General features: G+C 45.4%; 1 protein-coding gene across 2 annotated transcripts in view; it reads left to right on the forward strand.

Moving 5' to 3' along the window:
* KIF7 (kinesin family member 7) overlaps nt 1–27029 on the forward strand; it is a 448976-nt gene extending 421947 nt beyond the window's left edge. The window contains exons 17-18 of one of the 2 annotated variants that reach the window (XM_085644436.1): nt 21574–21750; nt 25050–27029. In XM_085644436.1, the coding sequence (XP_085500562.1) occupies nt 21574–21750; nt 25050–25462 (590 nt within the window). In that variant the 3' untranslated portion in view covers nt 25463–27029. The remainder of the gene's footprint in view (nt 1–21573; nt 21751–25049) is intronic. The other variant, XM_085644435.1, reaches the window with a different exon arrangement.
* The last annotated feature ends 306 nt before the right edge of the window (nt 27030–27335 follow it).

Here is a 27335-nt window from a genome sequence, read left to right on the forward strand (position 1 = left end):
GGGGAGATGGACGAGAGGAGCTGCGAATCGAAGCCATGAGCACAGCCTGGAGGAAAGGGTATGTGAGCAGCGTAGTATGGGTTAATAAAACAAGGTGAAAGTGTAACTTTTGTATCATTTTTATATGTCATAAATGTTGCAAGTTCTTAGTGTAACGTTATTTTTGCATTATTTCAGTCTCAACGTGTTTCTTTTGGCAAGGTTGCGATAGGGACCAGATAACGGAGTATACAATCGGTTTGTTTTTAAAAGCTCCGAAGCATGTATATATGTGTAGATGTCGAGAGGGCAAGAGAGTGACCGTGCCAAATAATAGATTTTAGATTAAAAGAATAATTAATAGTTAAGCCTAAACACGGTGGATGCAAACAAGGCAGTCATTAAAATCCACAGATGGCACGTGCTGTTGCAACTAATGTACACGTAGCTCTTCATACTTATTGGCATTCTCTGAACATAAATAGATGTTTGTAGGAATGTGCATACTGATGAGACCGCCTGACACAATCTGTTATTTTATGACCTTGGGTCTAACAATTGATCACAGGAAGTTACATGGCAGGATATTTTTAGAGAAATCTAGGGGCAGAGTGGAAAGGACAGACATTTAGAGCATAAAATCAAAGAGGAAATGCGAACAAAAATTAAAACATTCTCCAATCATGCAGGTAATGTGAGTCAGTTTTTAATACAAGTATTCACTGAGGTATTCCAAATCACAAAACACAAATAATTGGTATTTTACTTCTAACCAGGTGGCCACAGCGCTATGACCCCATAACAAGCAGAGAGAGTCATTGACTTACCCACTTAGTGTTGACATGCATTTAACCTCCTGGTCCTGTTTTAGAGTACCTTGGAAGGCTGACTTAGCCTTCCATCCTTCAGAGGTGGTTGATAACTTCAGTAAATGTAGTATCTATTATTTACAGCTTATAAAAGTGCCGAATAGAGCGCTTCTTTAAAAAAAAATAAACTGGCGACTATAAACAGGAAAGAGGTCTCAACAGGTTTGAAACCTGATGCAGAGATGGGGGAGGGACATGCATTGGAAGTACACACATGCCAACAGACCCGATTCAGCAAGAGATCCAGGATTTTATAGCCAAAATGGCATTATTGAATCTGTCTTCCACCTTTAATTGACTCTGAATCAATGTACGTCAAAACGGGAAAATAAATTCCTCGTGATATTTTTCAAAATCTCCCGCTTTCCACTGCGATTCTTTTAACAACAGAGGGCAAGCCAACAAATTACAGTGATAGCCGAGCCAGAACTGGGCCAATGGAATGGCCTGGCTTCTTCGAACCTGCGCACGAGCCGAGCCATTTTTTTTTTTTAATGGTGAATAGTCACAGCCAGCTCGTGGCCCCTGCCAACCCTACATCGGCTTTCTTAAACCTCATGAAAATACGAACCACTGTGGGTTGTTTAAGCAGAGCTTTCGGTATATACACTTTTCATTTTGTGTGCTTGTAGCAGGCTGTTGGTGGCAAGAAGGTTTGGAGGACAATGGGACAAGCTGCTCGTTGGATGGTTGCCTCGCAGTGCGGAGGTGCGGGGGCCTGGACGGCCCTCCTAGGATGACTGACAGCTGCTTCGGCGGTGGAACCCCTCTGTGTGCCGGCCTTCTGTGTTTGTGTGCTCAGAGTGTTTGCAGAAGTTTTAAACTGCGCTGTTACTGCGCATCTCCTCATTTCTGCTGTTTGTTCAATAATTGATCAAATTTATAGCTGGCATTGTAGTTTGTGTTTGTGATTGGACGGGGTGCTCAGCAAACATGGTGGGGTGTAGTTCGGTTTGCGCTGTGTAACGCGGCTGTGTAATCATCGCAGTGTAACAGATGCTGTCAGCACTGCCTCTGGTGGGGAAAGAGGATGAGACAGAAGGGAAATTGAGTTGGTAGATGGGAAATTAATCATATTGTACTCGCAGCTGCAGCCCTAGAAGTAAGTGCTCGCATCCAGTCCTAAAGGCCCCAGCTGCGTGAGGCTCCCAGTGAAATCTGGGAGCAATGCCGCCACGCTGCTGCTGGTGCCACGCTACTGCTGCCGCCGCCACGCTGCTGCTGCCGCCGCCACGCTGCTGCTGCCGCCGCCACGCTGCTGCTGCCGCCACGCTGCTGCTGCCGCTGCGCTGCTGCTGCTGCCGCCACACTGCTGCTGCCGCTGCGCTGCTGCTGCTGCTGCGCTGCTGCTGCTGCCGCCCCGCTGCTGCCGCCCCGCTGCTGCTGCTGCCGCCCCGCTGCTGCTGCCGCCACGCTGCTGCTGCTGCCGCCACGGTGCTGCTGCCGCCGCCACACTGCTGCTGCCGCCGCCACGGTGCTGCCGCCACGGTGCTGCTGCTGCCGCCACGGTGCTGCTGCTGCCGCCACGGTGCTGCTGCTGCCACGCTGCTGCCGCCGCCACGCTGCTGCCGCCACGCTGCTGCTGCCGCCGCGCTGCTGCTGCCACCGCCACCACGCTGCCGCCGCCCCCACGCTGCTGCCACCGACGCCGCCACGCTGCTGCCGCCGACGCCGCCACGCTGCTGCCGCCGACGCCGCCACGCTGCTGCCGCCGACGCCGCCACGCTGCTGCTGCTGCCGCCGACGCCGCCACGCTGCTGCTGCTGCCGCCGACGCCGCCACGCTGCTGCTGCTGCCGCCGACGCCGCCACGCTGCTGCTGCTGCCGACACCGCCACGCTGCTGCTGCCGCCGACACCGCCACGCTGCTGCTGCCGCCGCCGACGCCACGCTGCCGCCGCCGACGCCACGCTGCTGCCGCCGCCGCCACGCTGCTGCCGCCGCCACGCTGCTGCTGCTGCCGCCGCCACGCTGCTGCCGCCACGCTGCTGCTGCTGCCATGCTGCCGCTGTGCGCCCCAGTGATGAAGGCAGAATTCAATGCAGCCAAATTTGGAATAGGTGGGCATGCACAACACAGACCCACGTCATCTGAAGGAGTCCAGACGAAATCCATTTGATCCCAAACCTGAGTCACGCGGGTGGGGGATAAGAAGGTGGGTGCAACTAAAAGAAGTGGAGTAGGAGGGGCAAGAGCTCTGATGTAAAGAAACAACTAGCTCCGTAGAGCCGATGCATGACAAAGGGCGCTACCGGGTGGACAAGGCTTTACAAAGCAGATTATGGCTGCTCGGCCTTTACTAAGGATAGTCGCAGGTGCAAGAAGAAGGGATGTTTGGCAAGGATTGTAGGGGGAGAGGACATGGGAGAGTTACACAAATAGAACAAGCATTGAAAATGCAATAGGTCTCGCCTTTCATTAAGTTAAAGCCATTTGCTTTGCTATACAATACCATTAGCAAAGCAATTGGCTTTAACTTATTCAAAGGCGAGACTTATTGCATTTTCAATGCTTGTTATTTTTGTACAGAGAAATATTCCTCCTAAATATATAAAACTTTGTTAAAAAATGTCAGGACAAATTACACTTGAAACAAGTGCTGCCCAGCATGGCCTGTTAATCGTTAATGCCCATGCTGGTATGATAGCTCCGTCGATGTAGCTGCTGCAGAAATCTGAGTGCGACCCGCCACAGAATATAAATTTAATTTCTGGGTAAATTAGTTAAGCGTTGGTACTATGAAGAAAATTAGTACAGCTGACATTAGTTAACATCTGCTGTTTGAAGTGCTGCAGAATCTCAAATCTGTCATAGCTAACGTTACATGGCTACCCTTCTTGCATCCCATAGTAGCGCTACACCTCCTAATCCAGTGCAACCAGAAACAGCGATAGTGCATCACATGGGTCCTTAGTAGGCCTGGGTGGTAAATTCCGTTCCGCTCGTGGAATTTGCGTAATTTCGCGTTCCGCGGAGAACGTGGAATTGTCCAAAATTCTGTGTTCCGCAGCTTCGCGGAATTTTTTGCTTGTTCGCGTTCTCAAAATGCGTGTCCGCAAGATATTTACCCCCGAGCACGCAAACCGCGATCGCGAACAGGAAAAAAGCATCGCGAACAAGCAATTCTGCATGTTCGCGGAATTTCTGCGTGATTGCGGAAATTTTTTACCGTTTTGCGAAGCTTTGCGTAGCGCGACTACGCAAATTCCACCCACCTCTAATCCTTAGCTCCTTTAAAGAACTCCTACAAATTAAATTCTTTTTGGACGTCGCCTATAATACTGTTCTCTCACCGGGGCTTCGCTCAACGCTCACACTTAATTTGGAACAATTGTTTCGAGGCAACTCCCCCCAACATACCACCCAAACAGCGTCCAATGTCCACAGAACATCTAACTCTTCTCAAACGAGAAGTTCTCTCCATGCTTCAGAAGCACGCAATAGAACCAGTTCCCCTAGAGCTTTAAGGGACAGGGGTTTACTCCCTGTACTTTCTGATCCCCAAGAGGGACGGTACTCTCAGGCCCATACTAGACCTCAGACCTCTCAATTTCTACATACAGTCGGATCATTTTCACATGATCTCTCCAACAGGTCCTTCCACTGCTCCAACAAGGCGACTTCCTTGCCACATTAGATCTCAAGGATGCCTACTTACATATTCCCATACACCCTGCTCACAGGAAATATCTAAGGTTCACAGTGGATGGCCAACACTATCAGTTCAAGGTTCTCCCATTCGGGGTAACCACGGCACCCAGGGTCTTCACCAAGTGTCTCACGGTAGTAGCCGCACACTTGCGGAGGCAGCAAATTCATGTGTTCCCATACCTGGACGATTGGCTGATAAAAGCCAAATCGCACAGTCAGTGTGTTCATCACACTCACCAAACAATTCAGCTGCTACACGACTTGGGGTTTACAATAAACCACTCCAAGTCACACCTACTGCCCTCCCACCTACATCCGTATCTAGGGACCACAATAGACACTTTCAAAGCTCTAGCATACCCCAATCCTTTCAGGATAACCAGTATGCAGACTCTCATCACAAAGTTTCAACCCCAACACTCCCTTCCAGCTCGAGTGTTTATGCAGCTCATAGGAATGATGGCCTCTTGCATTTTCATACTACCTCACGCAAGACTTCAGATGCGCCCCTTACAGGAATGCTTAGTGCGTCAGTGGAATCAGGCTCAAGGTCAACTTACAGATCTGGTGTTGGTGGACAGCCGCACATACCGCTCTCTGCAGTGGTGGAACACACAAAACCTTTTCAGAGGGTGGCCGTTCCTAGAGCCAATTGCACAGATAGTGCCAACAGATGCATCACTCACTGGCTGGAGAGCCCATCTCCTAAACCACACAATTCACAGCAGGTGGACAACTCACCAAAAAGTGCTCCACATCAATCACCTAGAAGTACTGGCAATATTTATTGCGTTAAATTTATTCCAATCACATCTCCTCAATAAAGCTGTCCTGGTCCGCACGGACAATATGACAGCAATGTACTACATACAGAAACAAGGAGGAACACATTCTTTGCAGCTGCCTCACCTAGCACAAAGCATATGGAGATGGGCCATTACGCAAAACATATATCTTCTGGTAGAGCATCTTCCAGTAGTGCACAATCAGATTGCGGATCTGCCGAGTCATCAGTCACAGCAGCTACACGAGTGGGAACTTCATCCTCAAGTTCTTCAACCATTTTTCCACATGTGGGGTCACCCAGACATAAATCTGTTCGCCACAAATGCAAAATGCCCAACCTTCACTGCCAGGTTTCCACACCCGTTGTCCAATAGCAATGCAATAGGGATGAACTGGTCAGGCAGATTTGCGTGCGCTTTTCCACCACTCCAACTCATTCCGCTATCGGTACGCAAGCTCAAGCAACAGTATCTTTAAATGATCCTAGTTGCTCCCACATGGGCACGGCAACCGTAGTTCACAACATTCCTCGGACTCTCAAAAGTACCACACCAAAAGCTACGTCTCTCCCCAAGACTGCTCACACAGAACCATGGAGAGATAAGACACCCAGATCCAGCACAACTGAATCTAGCAATCTGGCTCCTGAAGTCCTAGAGTTCGGTTACCTTAACCTCCCGCCGGACTGTATGAACATTATCAAAGAAGCCAGACGCCCTACTACTAGAGCTTGCTATGCAGCCACATAGAAGCGATTCGTCATTTACTGCAATAGCAACAAAATTGACCCGCTAGATACTTCCATTCAGAACATCGTTTGCGATTTACTGCATTTACAAAGATGTAATCTTGCATACTCATCCATAAGTTTACATCTGGCTGCCCTCGCCGCCTACCTGCAAAACAGACAACATTTGTCATTGTTTAGAGTACCCGCAGTAAAAGCCTTTATGGAAGGCCTTATAAGGATAATTCCACCCAGACTGCCACCCTCTCCGGTGTGGAACATAAACATTGTCCTTACTAGACTAAAGAGTCCCCCATTTGAGCCTTTCCACAAATGTGAATTACAGTTCCTTTTATGGAAAGTAGCTTTCCTCGTCACAATCACCTCTCTTAGAAGGGTAAGTGAGATCCAGGCTTTAACCATACAAGAACCATTCTTACAAATAAATCGTAACAAGGTGGTTCTTAGAACAAATCCAAAATTCCTTCCAAAAGTAATCTCTGCTTTCCATCTTAATCAATCGGTGGAGTTACCAGTGTTTTTCCAAAACCCAGACTCCGTAGCAGAGAGAGCTCTTCACACACTTGATGTCAAGAGAGCTTTACTTTATTACATTGACAGGACTAAACCTTTTAGAAAGATAAACCAACTGTTTGTAGCTTTTTCTCCACCTCATAAAGGAAATCCCATCTCCAAAGCTGGGATCACCAAGTGGATAGTCAAATGCATTCAAATATGCTACCAGAAAGCAAAACGCACATTAACAATTCCCCCAGAGTGCATTCAACATGCAAACTAGGGGCTTCCATGTCATTCTTAGGGAACATTCCTCTAGAGGACATTTGTAAAGCAGCGACATGGTCTACTACACACACCTTCACCAAATACTATTGTGTGGACGTGCAGGCGAAGCAACAGGCTTCTGTAGGCCAGGATGTTCTGAAGACACTTTGCCAAACCACTGCAGCAGATACAGGTGACCACCGCTAGAGGAGACACTGATGTACAGTTTATGCAACAGTATGAATTCTGCAGCTCATATGCCTCGAACGGAAAATGCTACATACCAGTATGCATCTGTTCTTGGCATGTAGAGCTGCAGAATAACAAAAGCCCACCCGCCTCCCCGGGACCTGTATCTGTTCCAGTGTTACCTTACTTGCATACATTCACATGGACATCTTTTCTGTTTCTTACAAACTCCATCATTTCCCATCATGGCGGAAAACAATCTGAGGATGGAGTCGATGCATATGCGCACGATCGTCCAAGGGAGGAGTCACCTATCTTGTGACTACAAAAGACTTCTTCCAAGACAACAACAAGGTGCAAGCATCCGAGCCCAACACCAGATGGCGATCTATGCAACAGTATGATATTCTGCAGCTCTACATGCCAAGAACAGATGCATACTGGTAAGAAGCATTTTCCTTCTAATTCCATTGAATACGATGGGATCTTATTTCTGGAACGCATCAGTGATGTATGGCCCTGTTCTTAATCCTTAAGTGTTCCATAAATCAAATGAGGACTTCAGTTTTGGCTCTTTAGGGACATTTATGTGAGAATGCAATGTTGTCACCCAGCAAGTGATATTTTTTATTTTTGGCAGGCGCTATTGCCTTTCCTCAGGCTCTGTATTTTCCCTCCTTGAGCGACTTTTGCAATAACTAGTAAGTCTGCGTGGCATGTGTGTATATACATAACCCTGCAATATCCTGTCACTTTTCCACTCCAGGGACTCTGTAATCATAACCACGATAAACCAACTGTGCCCTTTCTGTTGCATGCAAACCCCTTAAAGTCCACAAATGTGGTACTTTAGAATTTGGGACCGCGTAGGAGGCAGGGCCCTACCCCTGTCTATCCCGGTATTAGCGAACCGCGAATGGTCAATGCGGTATGTACAAGTGCTTTATATAACGTTCTAGCTATGAATGCACTGTGTATACGTTATTATACATCACTAGTGGGTTCATCTTAGAGCGGTGGCCCTCTTATGGTTGCCCTCACATAGGCTACATATTACGAGCAAATACGGGCCTTTAGAGCACATGTGCCTTCCTTTGACTTCTCTGTGACCTGGGCAGCTTGGCCCCGCTGCCCCAGGTCAGTCCGGTCTCACGAGCTCCCCGTCCTTCGCTCCACCTGTGATTAGCATCAGGGCTTGACACACCATAAAGACTTTTCATCCCACACGAGCCTCCAGCTAATCTCTTTCACACCTGACTGTTCCTGCTTTATGGCTTGTTTTCCAAACAGGAGATGCTCGTGTTTATTGGGGCCTATTGATATCTGATGTGGGATCTGAGCCTTGCTGGGTAAATAATTGTGGGCTGGCTTAACTGGAATGTGGGATGGTCATCATGACTCTGCCTTTTCGTTTGTAATGTATACATTTATATGGCCATATCGTAAACCAAGGAATGTGTGCCTGAAGCATGATATTTTGTATTTAAGGAGAAGCCAGTTTCTGTAACTTTAAGCAGTCTCCTGAGAACATACATGCTGTTGTACTTCTCGGATACCTGTAATTGGTCTGCAGCCAATAAACTGATCACTGACTTCACCCAGAAGACTCTGTGTTTCTGTAGGTCTGAAACAGGCAAGAACCCGAAGTCATAGGGTGTGTTCCCCTGCACCACTGGGCTTTAAATTCCCAGTACTTCAGTTGGCGCCCAACTCTGGACGATTTCAGCGGTACCAGTCCAAGCCAGAGGTTCGTGAGGAGCTTCGTGTGGAAATTCTGGAGGAAGGCCGCCACTTCATCGACCCCTGCATGTCGACGTGGTCCAAAAGTCTTTTCTGCGAGGTTCTCCGCGTCCCGACGGCTACAAAGGACTGCTGCCCTGATTAATCGCCCTGTTTTAGACCCTTGACGATTTTGGTAGAGAGAAACAATTGAGAGAGTCTTCTGGTGACGCCATTTATCATCGATATTCAGTTAAGTATAAGTGGAGCGTCTCCCAATTTGTTTGGTATCCTTCGGGATAATTTTGATTTGGAGTTTGCAAACGCCAAAGCCAGAGGACTCGTGTATTCACGAGACTATCGTAATCGATAATCCTTTGAAGTTTGGAACTAGACTAGTTAGCGAAGATGCCTGGTGCTAGTGTATTTGGAAGGTTGTTTTGTTTGGGTTGTGGAAGGGACTTCCAGTTAGAGGATTCATGTCCGGTTCCTCCAATTGGAACTCCAACTTATGAGCTTTATGTAAAACATGGCGTGGGCCCCATTGCATATAATGAAGTATGGATTCGATACACCAGAAAGGACGGTGTTTTAAAATGGCCCCAAAATGGTAGTTTCGATACAGATATCTTAGATAATTTGGAAGTGAAATTGTTTAAAAAGAAAGCCCGGCCGGCGATGTTTGATTCCTTCCGTCTATGGCGAAAGGAAGCCAAACAGAAGGAAATTAAGCTAGCGAAAAGGAATAAAAAAGAAAGAGGTATGTCAATGATGCAAGCAGCTGTGCAATTTAAAGATAATGAGGAGGAACAAATGAATGAACAGCTACATAGACAGCGCAAACTAGGGATCGATAAATGTTACCCTGTTTTGTCACCCTTTGTGCAAGATGAGGCAAAAGAGAAAGAGAAAGATTCCCTAATGTCCCATTTGTTAAGTTCGCCACCCCCGTATGCGCAAAATGCCACCGCACCTCCACAGCTTGTAAATGCGCAGCCTCCAGTAAATATGCCGCAAGCCTTCCCACATCCGCCAGCTCCTCCTCAGCTGGCTCCTGTCCCTGCAGTGCAGCCCTCTCAAGGGCCGCCAGTTGTGTTACCTGTTGCCCCCGCGCTGCCTGCGACTTTGCCTAGCACATCAGCTGCCTCCCCTGGCGCTCCTTCTTGCACTACCCCGGTACCTGTATCTGACTCCGTTTTTCTTCCCTCTGTCTATCCCCCCGTTTTCGCCTCAACTTCTCCTTCAGCACGACAACGACTAGCTAATGTAGTTACTAGTTTAATGTCGTCTCTCTTTGGGTCATCTAGTGCGACTCCCGGCTTACAGCGTAAGCAACTGCGTAGTCAGCTGCCTGGTCCCGACGAGAAAGAGGTGTTGGATCATCTGGCGCGTAGGTGGATTGGTTTCCCTTCACTTTATAATGTGGAATCAGTTGTTAACGTTTTTCACCAATGGGATGCCCCAGCACAGAGGTATGTCTTTGACAAGATGTGCGAATTCCTATGTGAGGAATTGGAGGATAATGGTTCAAACCCAAACCCACAGGAATTGTGTCGAGTACGGTTTGATTTTGGAACAGGTACAATTGTGGGTCCCAATGTAGATAAAGCGGTTGCGACTTTACTGTCCTTCAGAAATGGCGATTGTCAGCAATCATTGTTCGAACAGGAACTCTCTGTGGGGAAGAAGGTAAAAGCGCGCCAATATCCAATGCGTGAGGTTCCTCCAGTTTGGAGACCTGCTGATCCAAATGCTGTTCCACCTGTCTTAGCTCATTTTCAGCGTGTTTGGGTGCATGTCCCTTGGAAACGATCTGAAGTGTTAGCGCTTAAGCAGACATTGCCTGACCCCCGTAAAAACCCTACAGGATATTATAAGGAGTTATCACAAACTGCAGAATCATGTGTAATGAATCTGGCTGACATAGATATGCTGTTTGGGAATGTGGTTCCACAGCCTTTATGGGGATCCATTTGTAATGTACATCACGCTGCAGAATTGGGTAACACATGGGCTAATATCATTGCTGCAGATGCTGGCCAAGTTGGTGGTGCGAAACCTGACCCTTAGGTAGCAGAACTCCCTGGTAGAATTATTACATACATGAAGACTATAATGCCTGCGATGCGCGTAAATTGGGATAAATTGTCCGCATGCAAGCAGAAGAACGATGAGACAGTGTCCGATTTCTTCACCAGGTTTGAAGAAACGTTTATCGACCACAGTGGTCAGGACATGAGCACTGAAGGTGGCCAACGATTATTTGTGGATAAGTTTGTGCAGAATCTACTTCCCGAGTTGTGTAAGAAATTAAAAGACTCAGAAAGTTCTTGGGCTGTTTCCTCTTCAGCGCAAATACTGGCTACTGCACAGTATTATGAAAATAGAGATAAAGACGAGAAAGATAGAACAGATAAGAAAACGAAAGAACTGAAAACGAAGGTCCTCTTGCAGCAGGCTTATCCACCACATGGAGGACAGAATAATTATAGGCAAACACAAGGTATCTATCAGCAACCCCAACAGTTTTAGAATAATCAGCGAATGAATGGGTATTATCAACCACGAATCCCTGTAGGTCCCAACCAATGTTCATATTGCAAAGAGGAAGGTCATTTTAAATATAGTTGCCCTAAATTAATGCAGCGTAATAGTAATACGTATGGCGCAAGAGGTAGAGGTGGTCAACAAGTTCCTAGAGGTAGGGGGCGTGGAAATGTTCCCCAGAACGCGTGTCCTCTTCCGCCTCAAAATACGATCAATAGCTTTGATCAGCAAGCCAATGCAACTGGTAATACAGCTCAGTACTACAATAATGATTATTATGCAGAAGGCGACAATGTAGAAGATGATGATTACTAGGACAGCCGTAGACGGAGAGAGGGAGTTGTTTCAGTGCCAGTGGATCAGAGCGGTCCTTATGTTGAAGTAACTACAGCAAATGTAACGGAGCCCTTTCTGCTGGACACTGGTGCTGCAAAGAGTTCAATCATGCATTCAAAATTCCCTGGCGCGCCTTTGTCTGGCGAAATAAATGTTTCAGTAGGTTTTTCTGGCGCCCCAGTTAGGAACCCGATTTCTAGTCCTATGTCACTTTCTGTTGGACCTTGCGAGTTAAAAGCACCCCTCATCCTAACAACAGGTTGTGGTGAAAATTTACTAGGATTAGATTTGCTAAAAAGATTGCATGCAACGCTATATTCTCCCTCAGGAGTACAACTTACATTAGGTAAGAAGGTGATTTCCCCAATGTATTTGTCTAAGAATGCGATGCCGCCTGAGTTGTCATCCCTTCCGGATGTCCTTTGGGCTACTGGTCCCAATGATGTGGGTCTTTTGGAAATACCGCCATATGTGGTCACTTTAAAAGCCAATGTCAGATTGCCACGTATTCCCCAGTATAAGATCTCCAATGAAGGTCAGAAAGCATTGTTAGCAATCGTCAGTGATTTGATTAAAAAGGGTGTAATTGAAGAGACAAGAGGCAACGTTTGCAATAGTCCTGTTTTACCTGTCTTAAAACGAACGGACCCTTCACAGCCACCTGTTTACAGATTTGTGATTGATCTTAGAGAGGTAAATAAGATTGTTGTGCCACAGTTTCCAGTTGTCCCTGATATAACTGCCTTGTTAACTATGATTCCAGCCTCCGCTGCATGGTTCTCAGTGATCGATCTAAAGAATGCTTTCTTTAGCATCCCAATTGCAGAGGAGAGCAGAGACATTTTTGGCTTCAGTTTAGGAGGTCGCAGCTTTCGCTTTAAACGCGCTCCACAGGGCTACTGTGAAAGTCCATCAATATACAGTCAAGCTTTAAAAGCGCAGCTTGATGCACTTGTTTTACCTTGTGGTGCTACCCTCATTCAGTATGTGAACGATTTACTAATCGCCGCGGACACTGAAAAGATTTGCAAAGAAGCTACATTGTCATTGTTGTGTCATTTGTCTGCCTTCCATCACAAAGTGTCTCTCTCAAAGATGCAATATTGTCGACAAGAAGTGACCTATTTAGGTCATCTCTTATCGAAGGAGGGAAGGAAACTGACCCCAGAAAGAATTCAAGCCAATGCACAGTTAAGTGTGCCTAGAACACAGAGAGAAGTGCGTGCTTTCTTGGGCATCACTTCATACTGTAGGCACTGGATACCAAATTTCTCCTTGCTGGCAAAACCTTTGTTAGCATTAACATGTAAAGACACACCGAGTCCTATCTCATGGTCTGAAGAGTGTCAGAAAAGTTTTTGGGAATTGCGTAATGCATTATGTTCAGCTCCTGTGTTGGGAACCCCTGACTACAGTAAGCCTTTTACATTATATGTTCGCGAAAAGAATGGTTGCGCATTATCAGTGTTGACACAGCCTTTTGGCGACAGACCGCCTCCATGCGCATATCTTTCAACCTTGGACCCGGTAGCGAGGGCATTGCCAAGTTGTCTGAGAGCTACAGCCGCCGCAGCTATGTCTATTCGACAGTCTGCTGGACTAGTGATGGATAATACACTGATTGTTATGGTTCCCCACGCTGTGGACACATTGTTAAACAGGACCAAGACACAACACTTAACTAGTGCGCGATTATCCGGATATGAGTTGACACTGTTAGCTAATCATATACACATAAAGAGATGCAACACGTTGAATCCAGCTACACTATTACCAATTCCAGCAGACCTAGATGAGATTGAGCAACATGATTGTCTGTTCAGAACAGAAGAAGAGACGAAAGGGAGAGTAGATCTTAAAGATACTCCCCTGACTGAGTGTGATGGTACTTTATGGGTGGATGGTTCGTGTTTCAAGCTTCCAAATGGTGATACGACTGCTGCATATGCTATCACGACCTTGCATACAATTGTTGAAACTGCACGTGTGCCACAAAATTCGGCTCAAGCAGCAGAACTGATTGCCCTTACAAGAGCATGCGTGTTGTCTGAAGGAATGAAAGTGAACATATATACGGATAGGCAGTACGCCTTTGGCGTGGCTCATAGTTTTGGGCGATTGTGGAAAGAACGTGGGTTCCTACCTTCACATGGAGCTAAGATTCAGAATGGCAAGTTGGTGAATGATCTCCTTGAGTCGCTGACCCTACCGTTACAAGTTGCGATTATGAAATGCAGTGCGCACAAGAAAATCACTGATGATGTTGGTCGTGGTAATGCGTTTGCTGATGAAGTCGCGAAAGAAACAGCAAAAGATGTGAAGACTCAAATGTATGTTGCAGGCCCTGCAAGATGGGTTGGTGATGTTGGAATGTGTGAAAACACAATAGAGAATGTGAAGTCCCTTCAAGCTGAAGCCACAGAGAAAGAATTGAGCAAGTGGAGAGAAAGTACGGGTAAATTGGATGAGAATGGTTGTTGGATTGATCTGTCAGAACATAGGCGTTGGTTGTTACCTGACGCATATGTGCTTCCAGTGGTTACTATGGCACATGGAATGGCACATATCAGTATGAAAGGAATCTGTAAGTTGTTGGCTCCAGTATGGCAGAATGCTGGAATTCCAAAGTGTGCAGAGAATGTGGTCAAGAATTGTATGGTATGCTTGAAATACAACCCTGGTAGGGGAACCCCAACTCCAGCTGGTCAGTTTGCGCCTCCATCATATCCATTTGAAGTTTTACAGCTAGATTTTATCCACATGGAAAGGTGCAACAACTTGAAGTATGTATTAGTTGTTGTTTGCGCTTTTTCAAAATAGATAGAAGCCTATCCCCTAAAGGACAACACTGCTCTATCCACAGCCAAAGCCCTTGTGAAGGAATTTTTTCCTAGGTTTGGAATGCCAAGAATGGTGTGGAGTGATAATGGGACTGAGTTTGTGGGACGAGGGATGAAGAATGTGTGTGAGGGGTTAGGGATCAAGCAAAAGTTCCACGCTGCAAATCACCCCCAATCAGCTGGATTAGTAGAGCGCTACAATGGCGCTCTAAAACTCAAGCTGGCCAAAATCCAGGCGAGCTCCGGTCTTAAATGGCCTGACGCTCTGCCTCTAGCACTCCTATCCACCAGAATGACTGTGCATTCACGAGTGGGACTCAGTCCATACGAGGTGGTTTTTGGCCGCCCGGCCAATGTATGGGGTGTGCCAAGACTGACGAAATTCAGCGAAATCGAACATCCAGTACTGCTTGATTACTTGTACGAATTGATGGACACCCTATCGACCCTGGCACATGGGTGCTCATCAAGAATTTCCAGCGCAAAAGCAACGATGAGCCCCGTTGGATTGGCCCTCATCTCGTACTTCTGTCTACAAGATCAGCTGTTCGAGTAAAGGGGAAAAAGAACTGGATCCACGGCGCCCACATCAAAAGGATCCCTTTGCCTCTGCCGTATGACCAGTGGGTCCAGGAGGGTATAGCTGACTCTGAAACAGACACTGTACCTCGTTTTGTGCCGTTCAGTGATGCACGCGTAAGAGGCACAACTTCAGCACAACAGAGTGACGATATTTTGCAAGAAGCTGTGCCACCGTCAATTCGATTGGACACCACAGAGCCTGAACTCTTGTTTCAAGATCAGACAGTACCTGGCTGTCTCCACTATAACTTAAGACCAAGGCCTATGGACAAATAAATATTCTTTTCCTTACCTTTTTGGTTTTTGATACCATAGCTCTCCCATCTGAAGGACTTTCTTGATTTTTGTTTTTCGAACCACCATCCGGGTTCAGCCGCAGGGTCGCGGTGCCAAGACTTTGGGGTACAGGCCGAAGACGTTAGGTCAACAGTTCTGGTTGGTCTAGGGCGTTCCCTGGACCGACAGGCGTACTCCTTAGCAGAAGATACTCACCCACCGCGAGCGGCACGATTAGAGGATGGAGTTTTTCAAGATGGAGAGACTCGCTGAGGAAATGAACTTTAAAGCAAGAATGTGTAAAATAATGAAGAGCAAACGTTTTGTATTTTTATGTCTGTTTATACTATGTAGTATGGTAGTGTTTACCGTAGGATTTGTATTCTTCTCCTCTCAAGAGCCCATTGCACCCACTGTACAGCCTATACCTCCTCCTACTGTCTCCTCACACTCTTTTCACCCTCTGCCTGAACACGAACAAGCTAGACGATCAGAGTTTGTAAACAACTCGTTTATTCAGCTCCTACACCAGCACCAACTAGTCATGAATACAACCAATTGCTGGGTGTGTGGTTTAATGCCACATACCATTAATAAGGGTATTCCTTATCTAGTGCTGCCGTTTAGTTACAATGGATCGTCATGGGCATTCCAGACCATGTTTCTTTCTGCATTAGACGCCTCCTCCCCGCGACAACCGCGTTCCATCAGACCTAGCACAAATAAAGCTTTAATGAAAGGAGTTGCCGATATGAGCAGAGATATCGACGCATACTCATCTATTCCCAAAGATGAATTGAGAGCTTATGTAGGGTGGAACGCAACGGGGTATAGTATTAGTCTAGATGAAAGACAGCGGAAAATTTCATCCCCAATTTGGGTCGTACCCCACATAGGCCGGTTCTGTTTACAAGGTAATGGTCAGAATCCCAGAGCTCAACTGGGGAGAAGTGACTGTACTGAAACGTACACTTTTCCGTCACAGTTTTCCCCTGCGTTTTTGGCTGCCAAGGGTACATATTTTGTCTGCAGTGACCGAGCATATACATGGTTGCCCCCTGATTTCTCGGGCACATGTTATATTGCAAATCTGTTACCGCCAACATTTACTGCCGACTCGGACTATCACAAGACCAGAGTTGTGAGAGGCGTGATTAGTAAGGAGGATACTGCCGGTCAGGAAGCGGGAGACTTCTTTTTGGGTTTCCTGCCGTTTTGGGGACCTATGGTCAATAGTAGGAACCTGAGACAACTGACTTGTGTGGTTGAATCCACTGTTAATGTTACGGCTGGTGCCCTTGGTAATTTAACAGCTGAGCTCCAAGCGGATCGCCTCATGACTTTGCAGAACCGTATGGTTCTAGACGTTATACTTGCAGACCGCGGTGGGGTATGTAAGGTTATCCAATCTAGTTGTTGCATTTTCATACCAGATAACGCTCCAACAGTTTATCAAGCCATCTCTAAACTGCATAAAATATCTGAATCCAAACACGTGGATAAAGGAGATTGGTCACTGGTGGGGTGGTTCTGGGAACTGATATCTGCCTGGGGTTGGAAAATTCTGATGGTCATTGGGATGATCTTAGCCATGCTTTTCCTGTTCTGTCTGTGCATACAGTGTGCTCCTGCGATATGTGGCCTCTGTGCTACATTATGTGTAAGGAAACCTGTATCGAGGGACGAGCTAAGTAATAGGATGATGCTACAGCAACATCTCCATGACTTCGTGAATATTGACCTAGACTCGGATTGATGTGAGCATAGTTATTGCCTATGTAAGGGCAAAAGGAGGGTCTGTGGTACTTTAGAATTTGGGACCGTGTAGGAGGCAGGGCCCTACCCCTGTCTATCCCGGTATTAGCGAACCGCGAATGGTCAATGCGGTATGTTCAAGTGCTTTATATAACGTTCTGGCTATGAATGCACTGTGTATACGTTATTATACATCACTAGTGGGTTCATCTTAGAGCGGTGGCCCTCTTATGGTTGCCCTCACATAGGCTACATATTACGAGCAAATATGGGCCTTTAGAGCACATGTGCCTTCCTTTGACTTCTCTGTGACCTGGGCAGCTTGGCCCCGCTGCCCCAGGTCAGTCCGGTCTCACGAGCTCCCCGTCCTTTGCTCCACCTGTGATTAGCATCAGGGTTTGACACACCATAAAGCCTTTTCATCCCACACGAGCCTCCAGCTTATCTCTTTAACACCTGACTGTTCCTGCTTTATGGCTTGTTTTCCAAACAGGAGATGCTCGTGTTTATTGGGGCCTATTGATATCTGATGTGGGATCTGAGCCTTGCTGGGTAAATAATTGTGGGCTGGCTTAACTGGAATGTGGGATGGTCATCATGACTCTGCCTTTTCGTTTGTAATGTATACATTTATATGGCCATATCGTAAACCAAGGAATGTGTGCCTGAAGCATGATATTTTGTATTTAAGAAGAAGCCCGTTTCTGTAACTTTAGCAGTCTCCTGAGAACATACATGCTGTTGTACTTCTCGGATACCTGTAATTGGTCTGCAGCCAATAAACTGATCTCTGACTTCACCCAGAAGACTCTGTGTTTCTGTAGGTCTGAAACAGGCAAGAACCCGAAGTCATAGGGTGTGTTCCCCTGCACCGCTGGGCTTTAAATTCCCAGTACTTCACAAATTTACATGCCATTTATTGTTTTACTCCTCAATTATTATACCCTTTTGTTGTTTTTATTTTTCATCTGAATAGCGCAGAATCTGCCATCAGTACCTCCTTATGTCGCTTTCTGGTTGCGCTGGGGTAACTTTTCAGACATCTCCATTGCAGACTAGATTCTGATGTGGCTATTTCCAGGTCTCGCCTAGACAGCGCATGCACTGTATCTTTGAGACTTTTGGTTTTCTAACACTGGGCTCAGAGGCCGCCCTTTGCTTTTAATTGGTTGGCTTCTTTGTCACTCTCATTTGCTTGATATTTAATGGTGAGCTGCTGCAGGCTTCCTTCCTCTTCGTCTGGTTGTCCCTCCTAAGGAGCATGGACATTATACTAGTGTACTTCCATTGTAATCTGTTTTTTAGGTTCTGAGTTTTAGGTTGAGCCTGCCACAGCGCATCCACTGCTTGCGCATTTGCTCTCGCTTGCAAGACGATTGTATATAACAAGGGGCTTGCAGCCTGCCCATTGCTTACCATTTGTTGGCTCTTTTGTCACTCTGCGTTGGTGCCTCTTTATTGACCAGCAGAGGCTAAGCTGTCAGTTTCATTCCCTTCCTGGAGCACAAATCAAGTACAGATTGCTTCCACTTGATTTCGAGGATGCCCTCTGCTTGCGCTATGTTTTAGGTACTATTTCCTTTTTTTCAACCCTCCCCACTCCCCATTGTGCCTGGTGCTTCTTTCCCCTCCCTCCTATCTCCTTCTTGATGTTGCTCCCTCCCTGGTGTTTTTATTTATTCCATTTTTTTGCAGTGTTCTACAGAGCGAACTTTACTTGAAGGTATAGGAGCGCTTTACATGAGCTCCAGTTACATTAATGCTTTTAATTTTGTTTTTATTTAGGCACAGGGACACATTAAACAATGTACATTCCTGTTTGTTTAAGCACCGGGCGATTAGGTGATTTGTTCAGAATCGCAGTATGTTGATCCAATGCCGAGACTCTAATCTGGTTATGCAGTTCCAAAGTCGGCTGTTCTGGCTATAACGCCCCTTCCTTTACCCTATTGGCATCTCAATATGAATCACAGTTGGTTGACATAAGGCACAGTATAAAAGCAAAATGACCCATGAATCCATTTTAACACCTTCTGTTTTTTGCTTCTAAGGGAGCTGATGTTTCTTTCCCTGGCCTGTGCTCCACTGCAGTGTGCTCACTCACCCTCCCCTTCCAATCTCACCAAGCAAAGCTGCTATTCCAGCTGCCAGCCAAGCCCTCCTAAAACAAGCCACCGGATCATGACGCGGTGCCTTTACAGCACAGAAGTACTTAAAATGTAAACAAATCCTTGTTGTTTTACGTTAAAATTGCAGGGGGAAAATGCAATTTTTCAGGAAATTTTCTATCTATTTGCAGCCACATATTTATACTGCTCTTTTTGAAAACTTTGTTTTTATACCTCGTATTCAAACAAGCACTGGCAAAGCCAATAGGTCTCGCATATGAGAGAGATTGACTTTGGCAATGTTTTGTAGCCATGTTGTGCAGCGGCATAGATGCTTTGCAGTGTGGCTACAACTCATTTCAGAAAGCTTTGTAGCCACAGTGCAAAAAATCAGTGTTGCTGTACAGCATGGCTACAAAGCATTGCCAAAGTCAATAACTCTCATGAGCGAGGCCATTGGCTTTGCCAATGCTTGTTTAAGTAGAACACTTGACTAGCCGTTGTGATTGCATAGTATTTATTGTGTTGTACAGAGTGTGAGTTCCTGAGCAACTCTACTTTCTAGAATAAGCCTTGACTGCCTCTCCTTAATACCCTGATAGTCAAATTCCTAAAGGGAGTAACATTATCATCCAGTTTGAGCGCACCAGTGATGTGGCTCTGAAACCGTCTCAACAGAGAATGGTTCCCAGTAACAGCTCATCCTTGGGACCCCAGGAAAAGGCCTCAGAGTAAGGGTTGGTGAAGTGGGTATTGTAATGGTCCATAATGCAGAGACATACAAGTGCAGGTCCCTAATAAAAAAGAAAATGAAGACGACTGTGATCTCTTAGAGGATGCAGCCGTCACTGCTTGCAGATGCAGGTATGCATGCCCACCCAGATATGAAAGGGTAAAAGGCACAGGATTCACTGTAATGTTTCTTTTTCCGATTTCATGTCAGTAAAGCAGCAAAGCAAAATGTTACTTGCAGAGTTGTTTATGGCAACTGATAAGCATTTATAAAAAGGACATAGAGGTGGGTCAAGGTGTAAATGTTATACACAGTTGTAATAAAAATGCATTTTTCTTAAAGAAAGAAAACAAATATACTTCTCTGCCAACAGCTTTTATAGAGAACATATGCATGTGACATAAATCACTGTTTATGGAAAATTAAATGTATACTATTTACTTCGTCTTAACTTCAAGGCTGTAATCGATGGAAAAAAGGTAATCGCCTGTTGTCTCCCCACCCCTTGATCTGCTCACATGGTTGATTTTCGTGTAGAATTCCTTTGGATTTCCAGTAATCCCTTCAAATGTAAGCTGTGATGGATACCTCACCTTGTGAATATTTAACGGCTCCAGACCAAATCTAGTTAATAGCAACATCTACATGTATTGCTTGTTGGTGGTTTGAAGCCTCAGCTGTGGCTACACACTGCCTTGGAAAATATCAGTGAAAAATTGAATACACGTTTGTGACAAGGATTTGTAGCTTCTCTATATTTTTTCTGTGTTTTATCAAAAATGGTTACCTGTTTGAGCAGAGTCCTGTGAATATGCCAAAACTTAAATATCTGGTTTTCAGTCCTGCAAATGCTGCAGATGTTTGTACCCTTCTCAGTGTCTGCATGCGGTACCTGGACCTCCAGCAGAACTCTGCAACAAATGCACCCATATGCACAATAAAGTGATAAGGAAACAGGAGGCTAAGTTTTTTTTCATTTTTATGGGCAAGGTCTGCCATGAGATGCTGTTGCACTCCCTTGTTTCATGTAGGTAAGTCTTTGAAAAGGGGAGAGTACCTCTGCGGTTTCCTCTCACCATTAGCATGCAATTTGATTATTTGATTGGATACATGATTGGGGACTAAATTAATGCAACAACTAGAGTGGCAAATGCAGTTTGTTTAATTGCCTCTGTTATTCTGATATGTTGATGACTTACCTCACTAGGAAATCTTTGTCTCTTACTTGCATTTGTTTGTAAACCAGATTTTTTTTTTATAGTTCTCACTTTAGGATATGTTGACAGCGAACAAACTGTTACTTAACCCCTTCGACGCTTATGACGGAACGGTTCCGTCATGCACGTCGGTTGGGCTGTGCTTATGACGGAACCGTTCCGTCATGGCCCCGCCCGCGCTCAGAACCTTCAGCACTGCGCGGAAATCCGCGCAGCGCTGAAGGGGTTAAAGACAGTGCAACAATGTGTTTTTTTGACTGATGGACAACAGAAGTGATATGAATGCCGTCTTTTTACTCTGCATGTAGCTTGTGCGAGCTATAAGACTAAGGAAATGTGTATGTATTTCAGTATTATGTTTCATAGCCTAAATTGTACAATGTGGAATGTTAATGGTATGAAATACATTTCTTAAATGTCTACATGATGGAATGTCTTTTTTTTAAAAAGCTGTATGTTTTTTTAATATAATTTCAGAACAAATGGGTGAAGGTATCGCTGGCAGCAAGCGACAATATGAAGTCAGGATCAAAATGCTAGAGCAGGAGCTTGGTTGGTACAAATGGGCCCACCAAGAGCTGAGTCTGAGACTGACCAAAGTGATTCCACATCCCCAGAATTCGCCAGGTTGTCAGGGCAAACGGAAGAGTGTAGGTGGGTGGTCCATTCTGTTTGCAATTTCACCAGAATGCTAAAAACATTGCTATCATTGAGTGGTGGTGAGAGAGCTATGCTTGGAAAATAGCCATCCTGCAGAATTTCCGACGTATTTTCTTTTTTTCTTTTTGTTTGAAACTAGCTACTGCATTACATATTTATGATTAAGATTAAAGGGAGAAATAAAACTTTAAAATGATCAGGTTTACGTTTAGTGCTTGGTTATTAGTGCTTATTAAGAGAGATGTGGCCTCAAAGTGGATCATGGGGATGCACACCAAAGCTCTATTGCGAATTCCTAAACAACTTATGCAAATAGGTCTTGCAAATATCTTTCAGTGGGGCCTGTGCATGGTATGTGTTCCACAAGGGTAGAGTAAATAAAGGGGAATACTATCTGTGACTTTCCAAGCATGGTTTTTCAAGAGAGACATAATATTGATTTTGCCTTGTTTACTAGTGAAATAGGTAGACTGTGCAATCCTCACTGACTGGAAGCAAAAGGTAGGTTATAGACGTTAAAACAATAACTCATCTGGTCTATGTGGCCAGTAGATTTTGTTTCTGTTGGTTGGAAATTTCCATTGAACCCTTTTTGTGATTATGCGAGAGGAGCCCATATTTATTGTAATGTTTGAAAGGCTTATATTTCTTGGGGGAGGATGATAAAACTGTAGCTGTGATGCTCCCACTTTCCAGATCCAACTATGATAGTTGGATCACTCATCACAATTCATCGGTTTTGCAGCTGCAAACAGGACTGTCCCAGCCTTTTTCCATAGGGTTCTTTTTAAGAAGCCAACAAAGTAGTGTGCTCAAAAGAAGGTACTTTTGGACACGAATGCAGTTAGTAGATTTCTAAAAGAGACTTCTAGCTGCAGAGTCCTCACCTTTTGACTATACCCTAGTCGTCCGCCTGCAATGGCAGCCTTGCATGTGCTTGGTGAGAGGTCCCTTAGGGTGGTGCTACCCTTAGGGGGACCCTCTTTAGTACCTCAAGCCCTAGATATCAGTGTACTATTTACTAGGTTTTTCCAATTGGAGAAACAATTGTACAGTTTTGGGAAAGATCTCTGGTTAGCAGGAACCCAGTGCACTTCCAGTCAAAATCACATCAGTTACCAGACAAAAAGTGGGGACGACCATGTCAAAAAGGAATTCTTTCCTACACCGTGCACCTCACTTCCGACGTGGATGATGCCGACGAGGCCACACAAAACTGAACAACGCCACCTGCCGGCGCACAGGGGTACTGCTCACAATTTCTGGATCCAGTCTGACACCTGGGAATAATTCTAAGGTAAAGAATTTGCAGCTGCCCGTTGGAGTTTTCAAGGTATCTTTTACTCTGAGATGTGTTCTGCCTCGAGTGGAGCGCGGGACTCCTGCATGCCTTACAGCCAATACCACTTTTGCCCTGAGTTCCTGAGAAGATCAGGACAGTCCGGGCACAAGTCATCCTAGTGGCTTCGGACGAGGCACAGAGAGTATGGTACCCAGAACTCCTGGGCTTAAGCATCTGTCAGCCAATCAGGCTGCCCCTCCTGTAGGAGCTGCTGTTGCAGCGGAATGGCCGGCTTCTCCACCGTGGCCTTCTCAATCACCACATTTGTGTGTGGCGATTGAGCGGTGGCAGCAGAACATCTTTGACCTTTCTCAGGAGGTGGTTTTCGTTTTGGCAGCCAGGCATCCCATGATGAAAACTATACATCGGTTGTTGGGACAAGTTTGTGGTTTAGTGCGGTGCTCGCCAGATTTATCCCCTCACTGTCAATCTGTCTGATGTTTTGTTATTTATGCTGTCTCTTGCCTGGCAAGGCCTTACCCTGCGCAATTTGAAAGGTTCTTTCGGCCCGCTCTGCTTTCTTACAGTTTCTTGATCAGCTCTCTTTATTTAAATCACCTGTTATGATGCGTTTTTTTTTTTTTTTTTTTTTTTTTTAAGGACTGCAACATGGGTACCCAGTCTGAGTTTGTGATGCCCCAGTGGGACCTCAATCTTGTCCTTACGTATTTGAGGTGTACTGCATTCGAGCTGCTCCACAGTTGTGTTTTACGGCTTCTCGCCATCAAAGTTATATTACTGATCGCCATCACTTCCACACAGCTTGTGAGTGAGCTTCAGCCTGTGTGCGTTTATCCTCCATACACCACATTCTTCCCTACGAGCAGGTTCTATGTACTAGGGGATCATTTCTCCCGAAAGTTGTGACGGCATTCCCTGTTGGACACTCCATCACTCTGCTGGCATTCTGTCCTCCACCTCACCCTTCTGAGGCTCCATCACTTGGTCCCTAAGAGAGCGCTCGGCTTCTTCATCGATCGTACCAAAGGCCACGGGTGGGTGATCACAACTTTGTTGAGTTCGCCGGAGCAGAAACAAGGCAAGGCTCTGCAGAAGCTTAACATTTCATGCTGTTATGCACTGGCAAAGAAGCGGCATCAGGAAGGGTTGCGTGCCCACTCCACTAGGGCAAAAGCTGCTACCACTTCGTTAGCATCTGGCTTCCCTATCCTAGACATCTGCCAGCCAGTTATGTGGGCATCCCTCCATACAATTACAAACCACTGTTTTCTGGACAGCCAAGTCCGCAGAGAAGGGCACTTTGCTTGCTCAGTTCTGCAGGACTATCTGGTTTGACTCCATCCGCTGTCCACCTGTGCATGTCCTTTCTGGGGCAGAATGGAATCCGTGTGGAGCCACATGGCGCCACATACCAGTGCGTAGAAGTACTACAGAAAAGCTACCAGATCCGGTTTGACTCCTATGGGATATATTCAATATTCAATTGATGGGGAGTCTGTGGCTAGATAGTCTGTGCCAGAAGAAACTTGTTTCTTTAAGATATTGTGAAAGGAGAGTCCTCTATTTAATGCATCGTTTTGTTTCTAAATGAAAAACTATCAGTCTACACATAAAAGATACTGAATCTTAGATTCCCGGATGAGTCCACTTTGCAAAAAGTTTCTCAGAGTCACTTTTGGGAGGGGCTAGGCTTGATAGTGGACGAGATGTAGACACGAAAATAAAGTAGTCTTTCTGTTGAAGCCTCAAACCTTTATGCTAGACATGTATATAAGGCCAAAGGATAAGTCACTATAGTACTCTGAGCATAAGTTATCATTTTGGAGGTAAATGTAATGCGTATTGGATGGTGCTTGTAAAAGATGTATATGCCTGTGTATACATTTTCTGGCTGAACTTAGAACTTTTGGAAAATCTTCTTTTTAGAGCCTTTAATTTTGATTTGGCTTGTTTGAATGCATTTCATATATATTTTTTTCTTTCTTCTCAGAGATTGGATTGGATGGAAGGATTGTTCACCCAGGAGACAAACAGACAACTGCTGTTGGACCTTTTGTACAGGGTGGTACTGGTGCAATGTTTGAGCAGAATGTGCAGCTTGCAGTTGGTGAAAGAAATCAAAAGCCCAGGGAGGAGAACCGGGACCTGGTACATGTGCCGCTGCCTCCAACATGGAGGAGGTCTTCTTTACCAAGTGAAGAGCAGCCTGGTCTGGATGATGTCCGTCAGCGGGATTCCCTAGAATATTTGCAACATAGAGTGGTGCAGCCCAGTGATGCAGTCACTCCGAGGACTCTTGCATACCTAGCAAAACCTCGACGGGAGCATCGCGTTTCTCTCCTTAATGCTAACCCTATGCTTTCCAATTCTGGGATAATAGATGTTAGAAAACACCCATTATAAGTACTTTCATGGTCCTGAATACAGAGAGGACTGTACATGACCACTATGTGGTCAATTATTATTTTGCAGCTTGTTCCACCTAGCATCGCAGCTTAAAGATGTTGCGGAACATAAGTGCTATACACTTACTGTTACACCTGCACCAGTGACAATGAAGAGCAGGCTTACTTTTATGAATTTTGCCTGGCTATGTTTTTTGTGGTTATTTGGTTCTGTTGCGGTCGACACCTGCTATGCCAGTGTTTAACCATAGTCCATCCATTATACTTTTGTTTTGCACTCCTTACATCATACTAAGTTGTTGGAGATCTCCTGTGTTGCAAGGAGGACAGTACAAACCTTCTTACAATATGCTGTTGCCACAAATATTGCAGTGATCCCTTGTTTGCATTCCTTTCCATCATGTCTAGGCTTAATTCTCTATCTGTTTGTGAAATGTTTGTCTGTTTATTTGCTGGGATTCTCCAAATGCTTCTCAGAAAGCTTCCCCTGTTTATTTTGAAAGAAACCTTCAGCTTCATAGTAAGATGCAAGCTGACCGTTTTTCCTGAAAGTGAATCTTGGGTTCAGATATACTTTCTGATTTAGCAAAGCCTATATGTACCTGTGTGAAATCACTCATGGGTTCAGTACCTGCAGTTGGCTATTCAAGAGACAGACAACCTCTGGGTACGCACATTTTGAGTATCATTTGGTTGGACAAGACCCACCCTCCTTTAGTGTTGGGTGACTCTTTCACCTCAGGCAAGATTGTGAAGCTTTTACAGAGGAGTGATTTTGCCTCATCATCATTCCAATATAGCTTGGAGAGCTGCACAGCTTAGCAAGCTTCAAAGCCAAATACCATAAAAAGGCTTGTAAGTCTTGTGCCAGTTCTCTTCCTTCAGACGTTGCATAAGACTCCGGCCAAGCGTCTATTTCCAATCCACTAGTACCTCTGTGACCTTGATCCAGTAAGGATGCAGCAAACATCTCTGTGAAGTCCCTCGCTGTTACTGGGATCCACATGATGGACAACATGGCAGATTAAGGGTTAGGTGTAGGCAACTCTGAGACTAGACAGGTACCAGGCCCAGTATACTGTCATTATGACGATTTTCCAAAATGAAGAAAGCCATCCTGACGAAATCAGGCAAACTAAAATTCATTTTGGAGAAATGCCACAATTATGAAGTATCTCACTCATGAAAACAATGTTACTTTTGTGGGAAAGGGAGACTGGTATTTTATTAACTAAAAAAAGAACAGCACGCAGCTATTAATAGAAAATAGAAAAGGGGGTGGGAAGTGAGGATGGGGGGAATGCAGAAGGGAATAAGTTGTAGGGTTTAGACAAAAAGAAATAAGAGGCTGGGAGAAAAAGTCAGTGAAGCACCGCAAGGTGCTTTAATGGACCGGGTGGATGAAACATCATGACAAAGAACAAAGGGGGGGGGGGGGGGGGTAAGAGGATAACCTGACCCCCTTTAAAAAAAAGAAAACTGAAAACGCACCAGAAGAAATGCATTTTTTACTTAAGGTTGGTTTGGACAACCTGGTTGTAGCCATTCTTGAATAAGAATTAGTCAAAAAGGGTTTTAAGAAAAAAAATAGTCATATTGTGTCTTCTGTTGAAAACACATACAATCTCCAGAACTTACCTTGGACCAACCTTCTGGAGTGCACCATCACAGGAAGCACAAAAATAAGATAAGGAAAAGATAGGTTAATGGCACAATAGTAGTAATCAAGTTAAACTGTTTGTGAAGTAACATTTTGCCTCTGAAGGCTGTGCCACAGCCTTACTCAACCCCTCAAGTTACTGACCTTTCCAAAGCTGACATTGAGGAGGAATCCGATGTAAGAGCTTTTCAGTCTCCTAATCTTCTTTTTT

This window comes from Triturus cristatus, chromosome 3_1 (genome assembly GCF_964204655.1).
Source record: "Triturus cristatus chromosome 3_1, aTriCri1.1, whole genome shotgun sequence".
Lineage (NCBI taxonomy): Eukaryota > Metazoa > Chordata > Amphibia > Caudata > Salamandridae > Triturus > Triturus cristatus.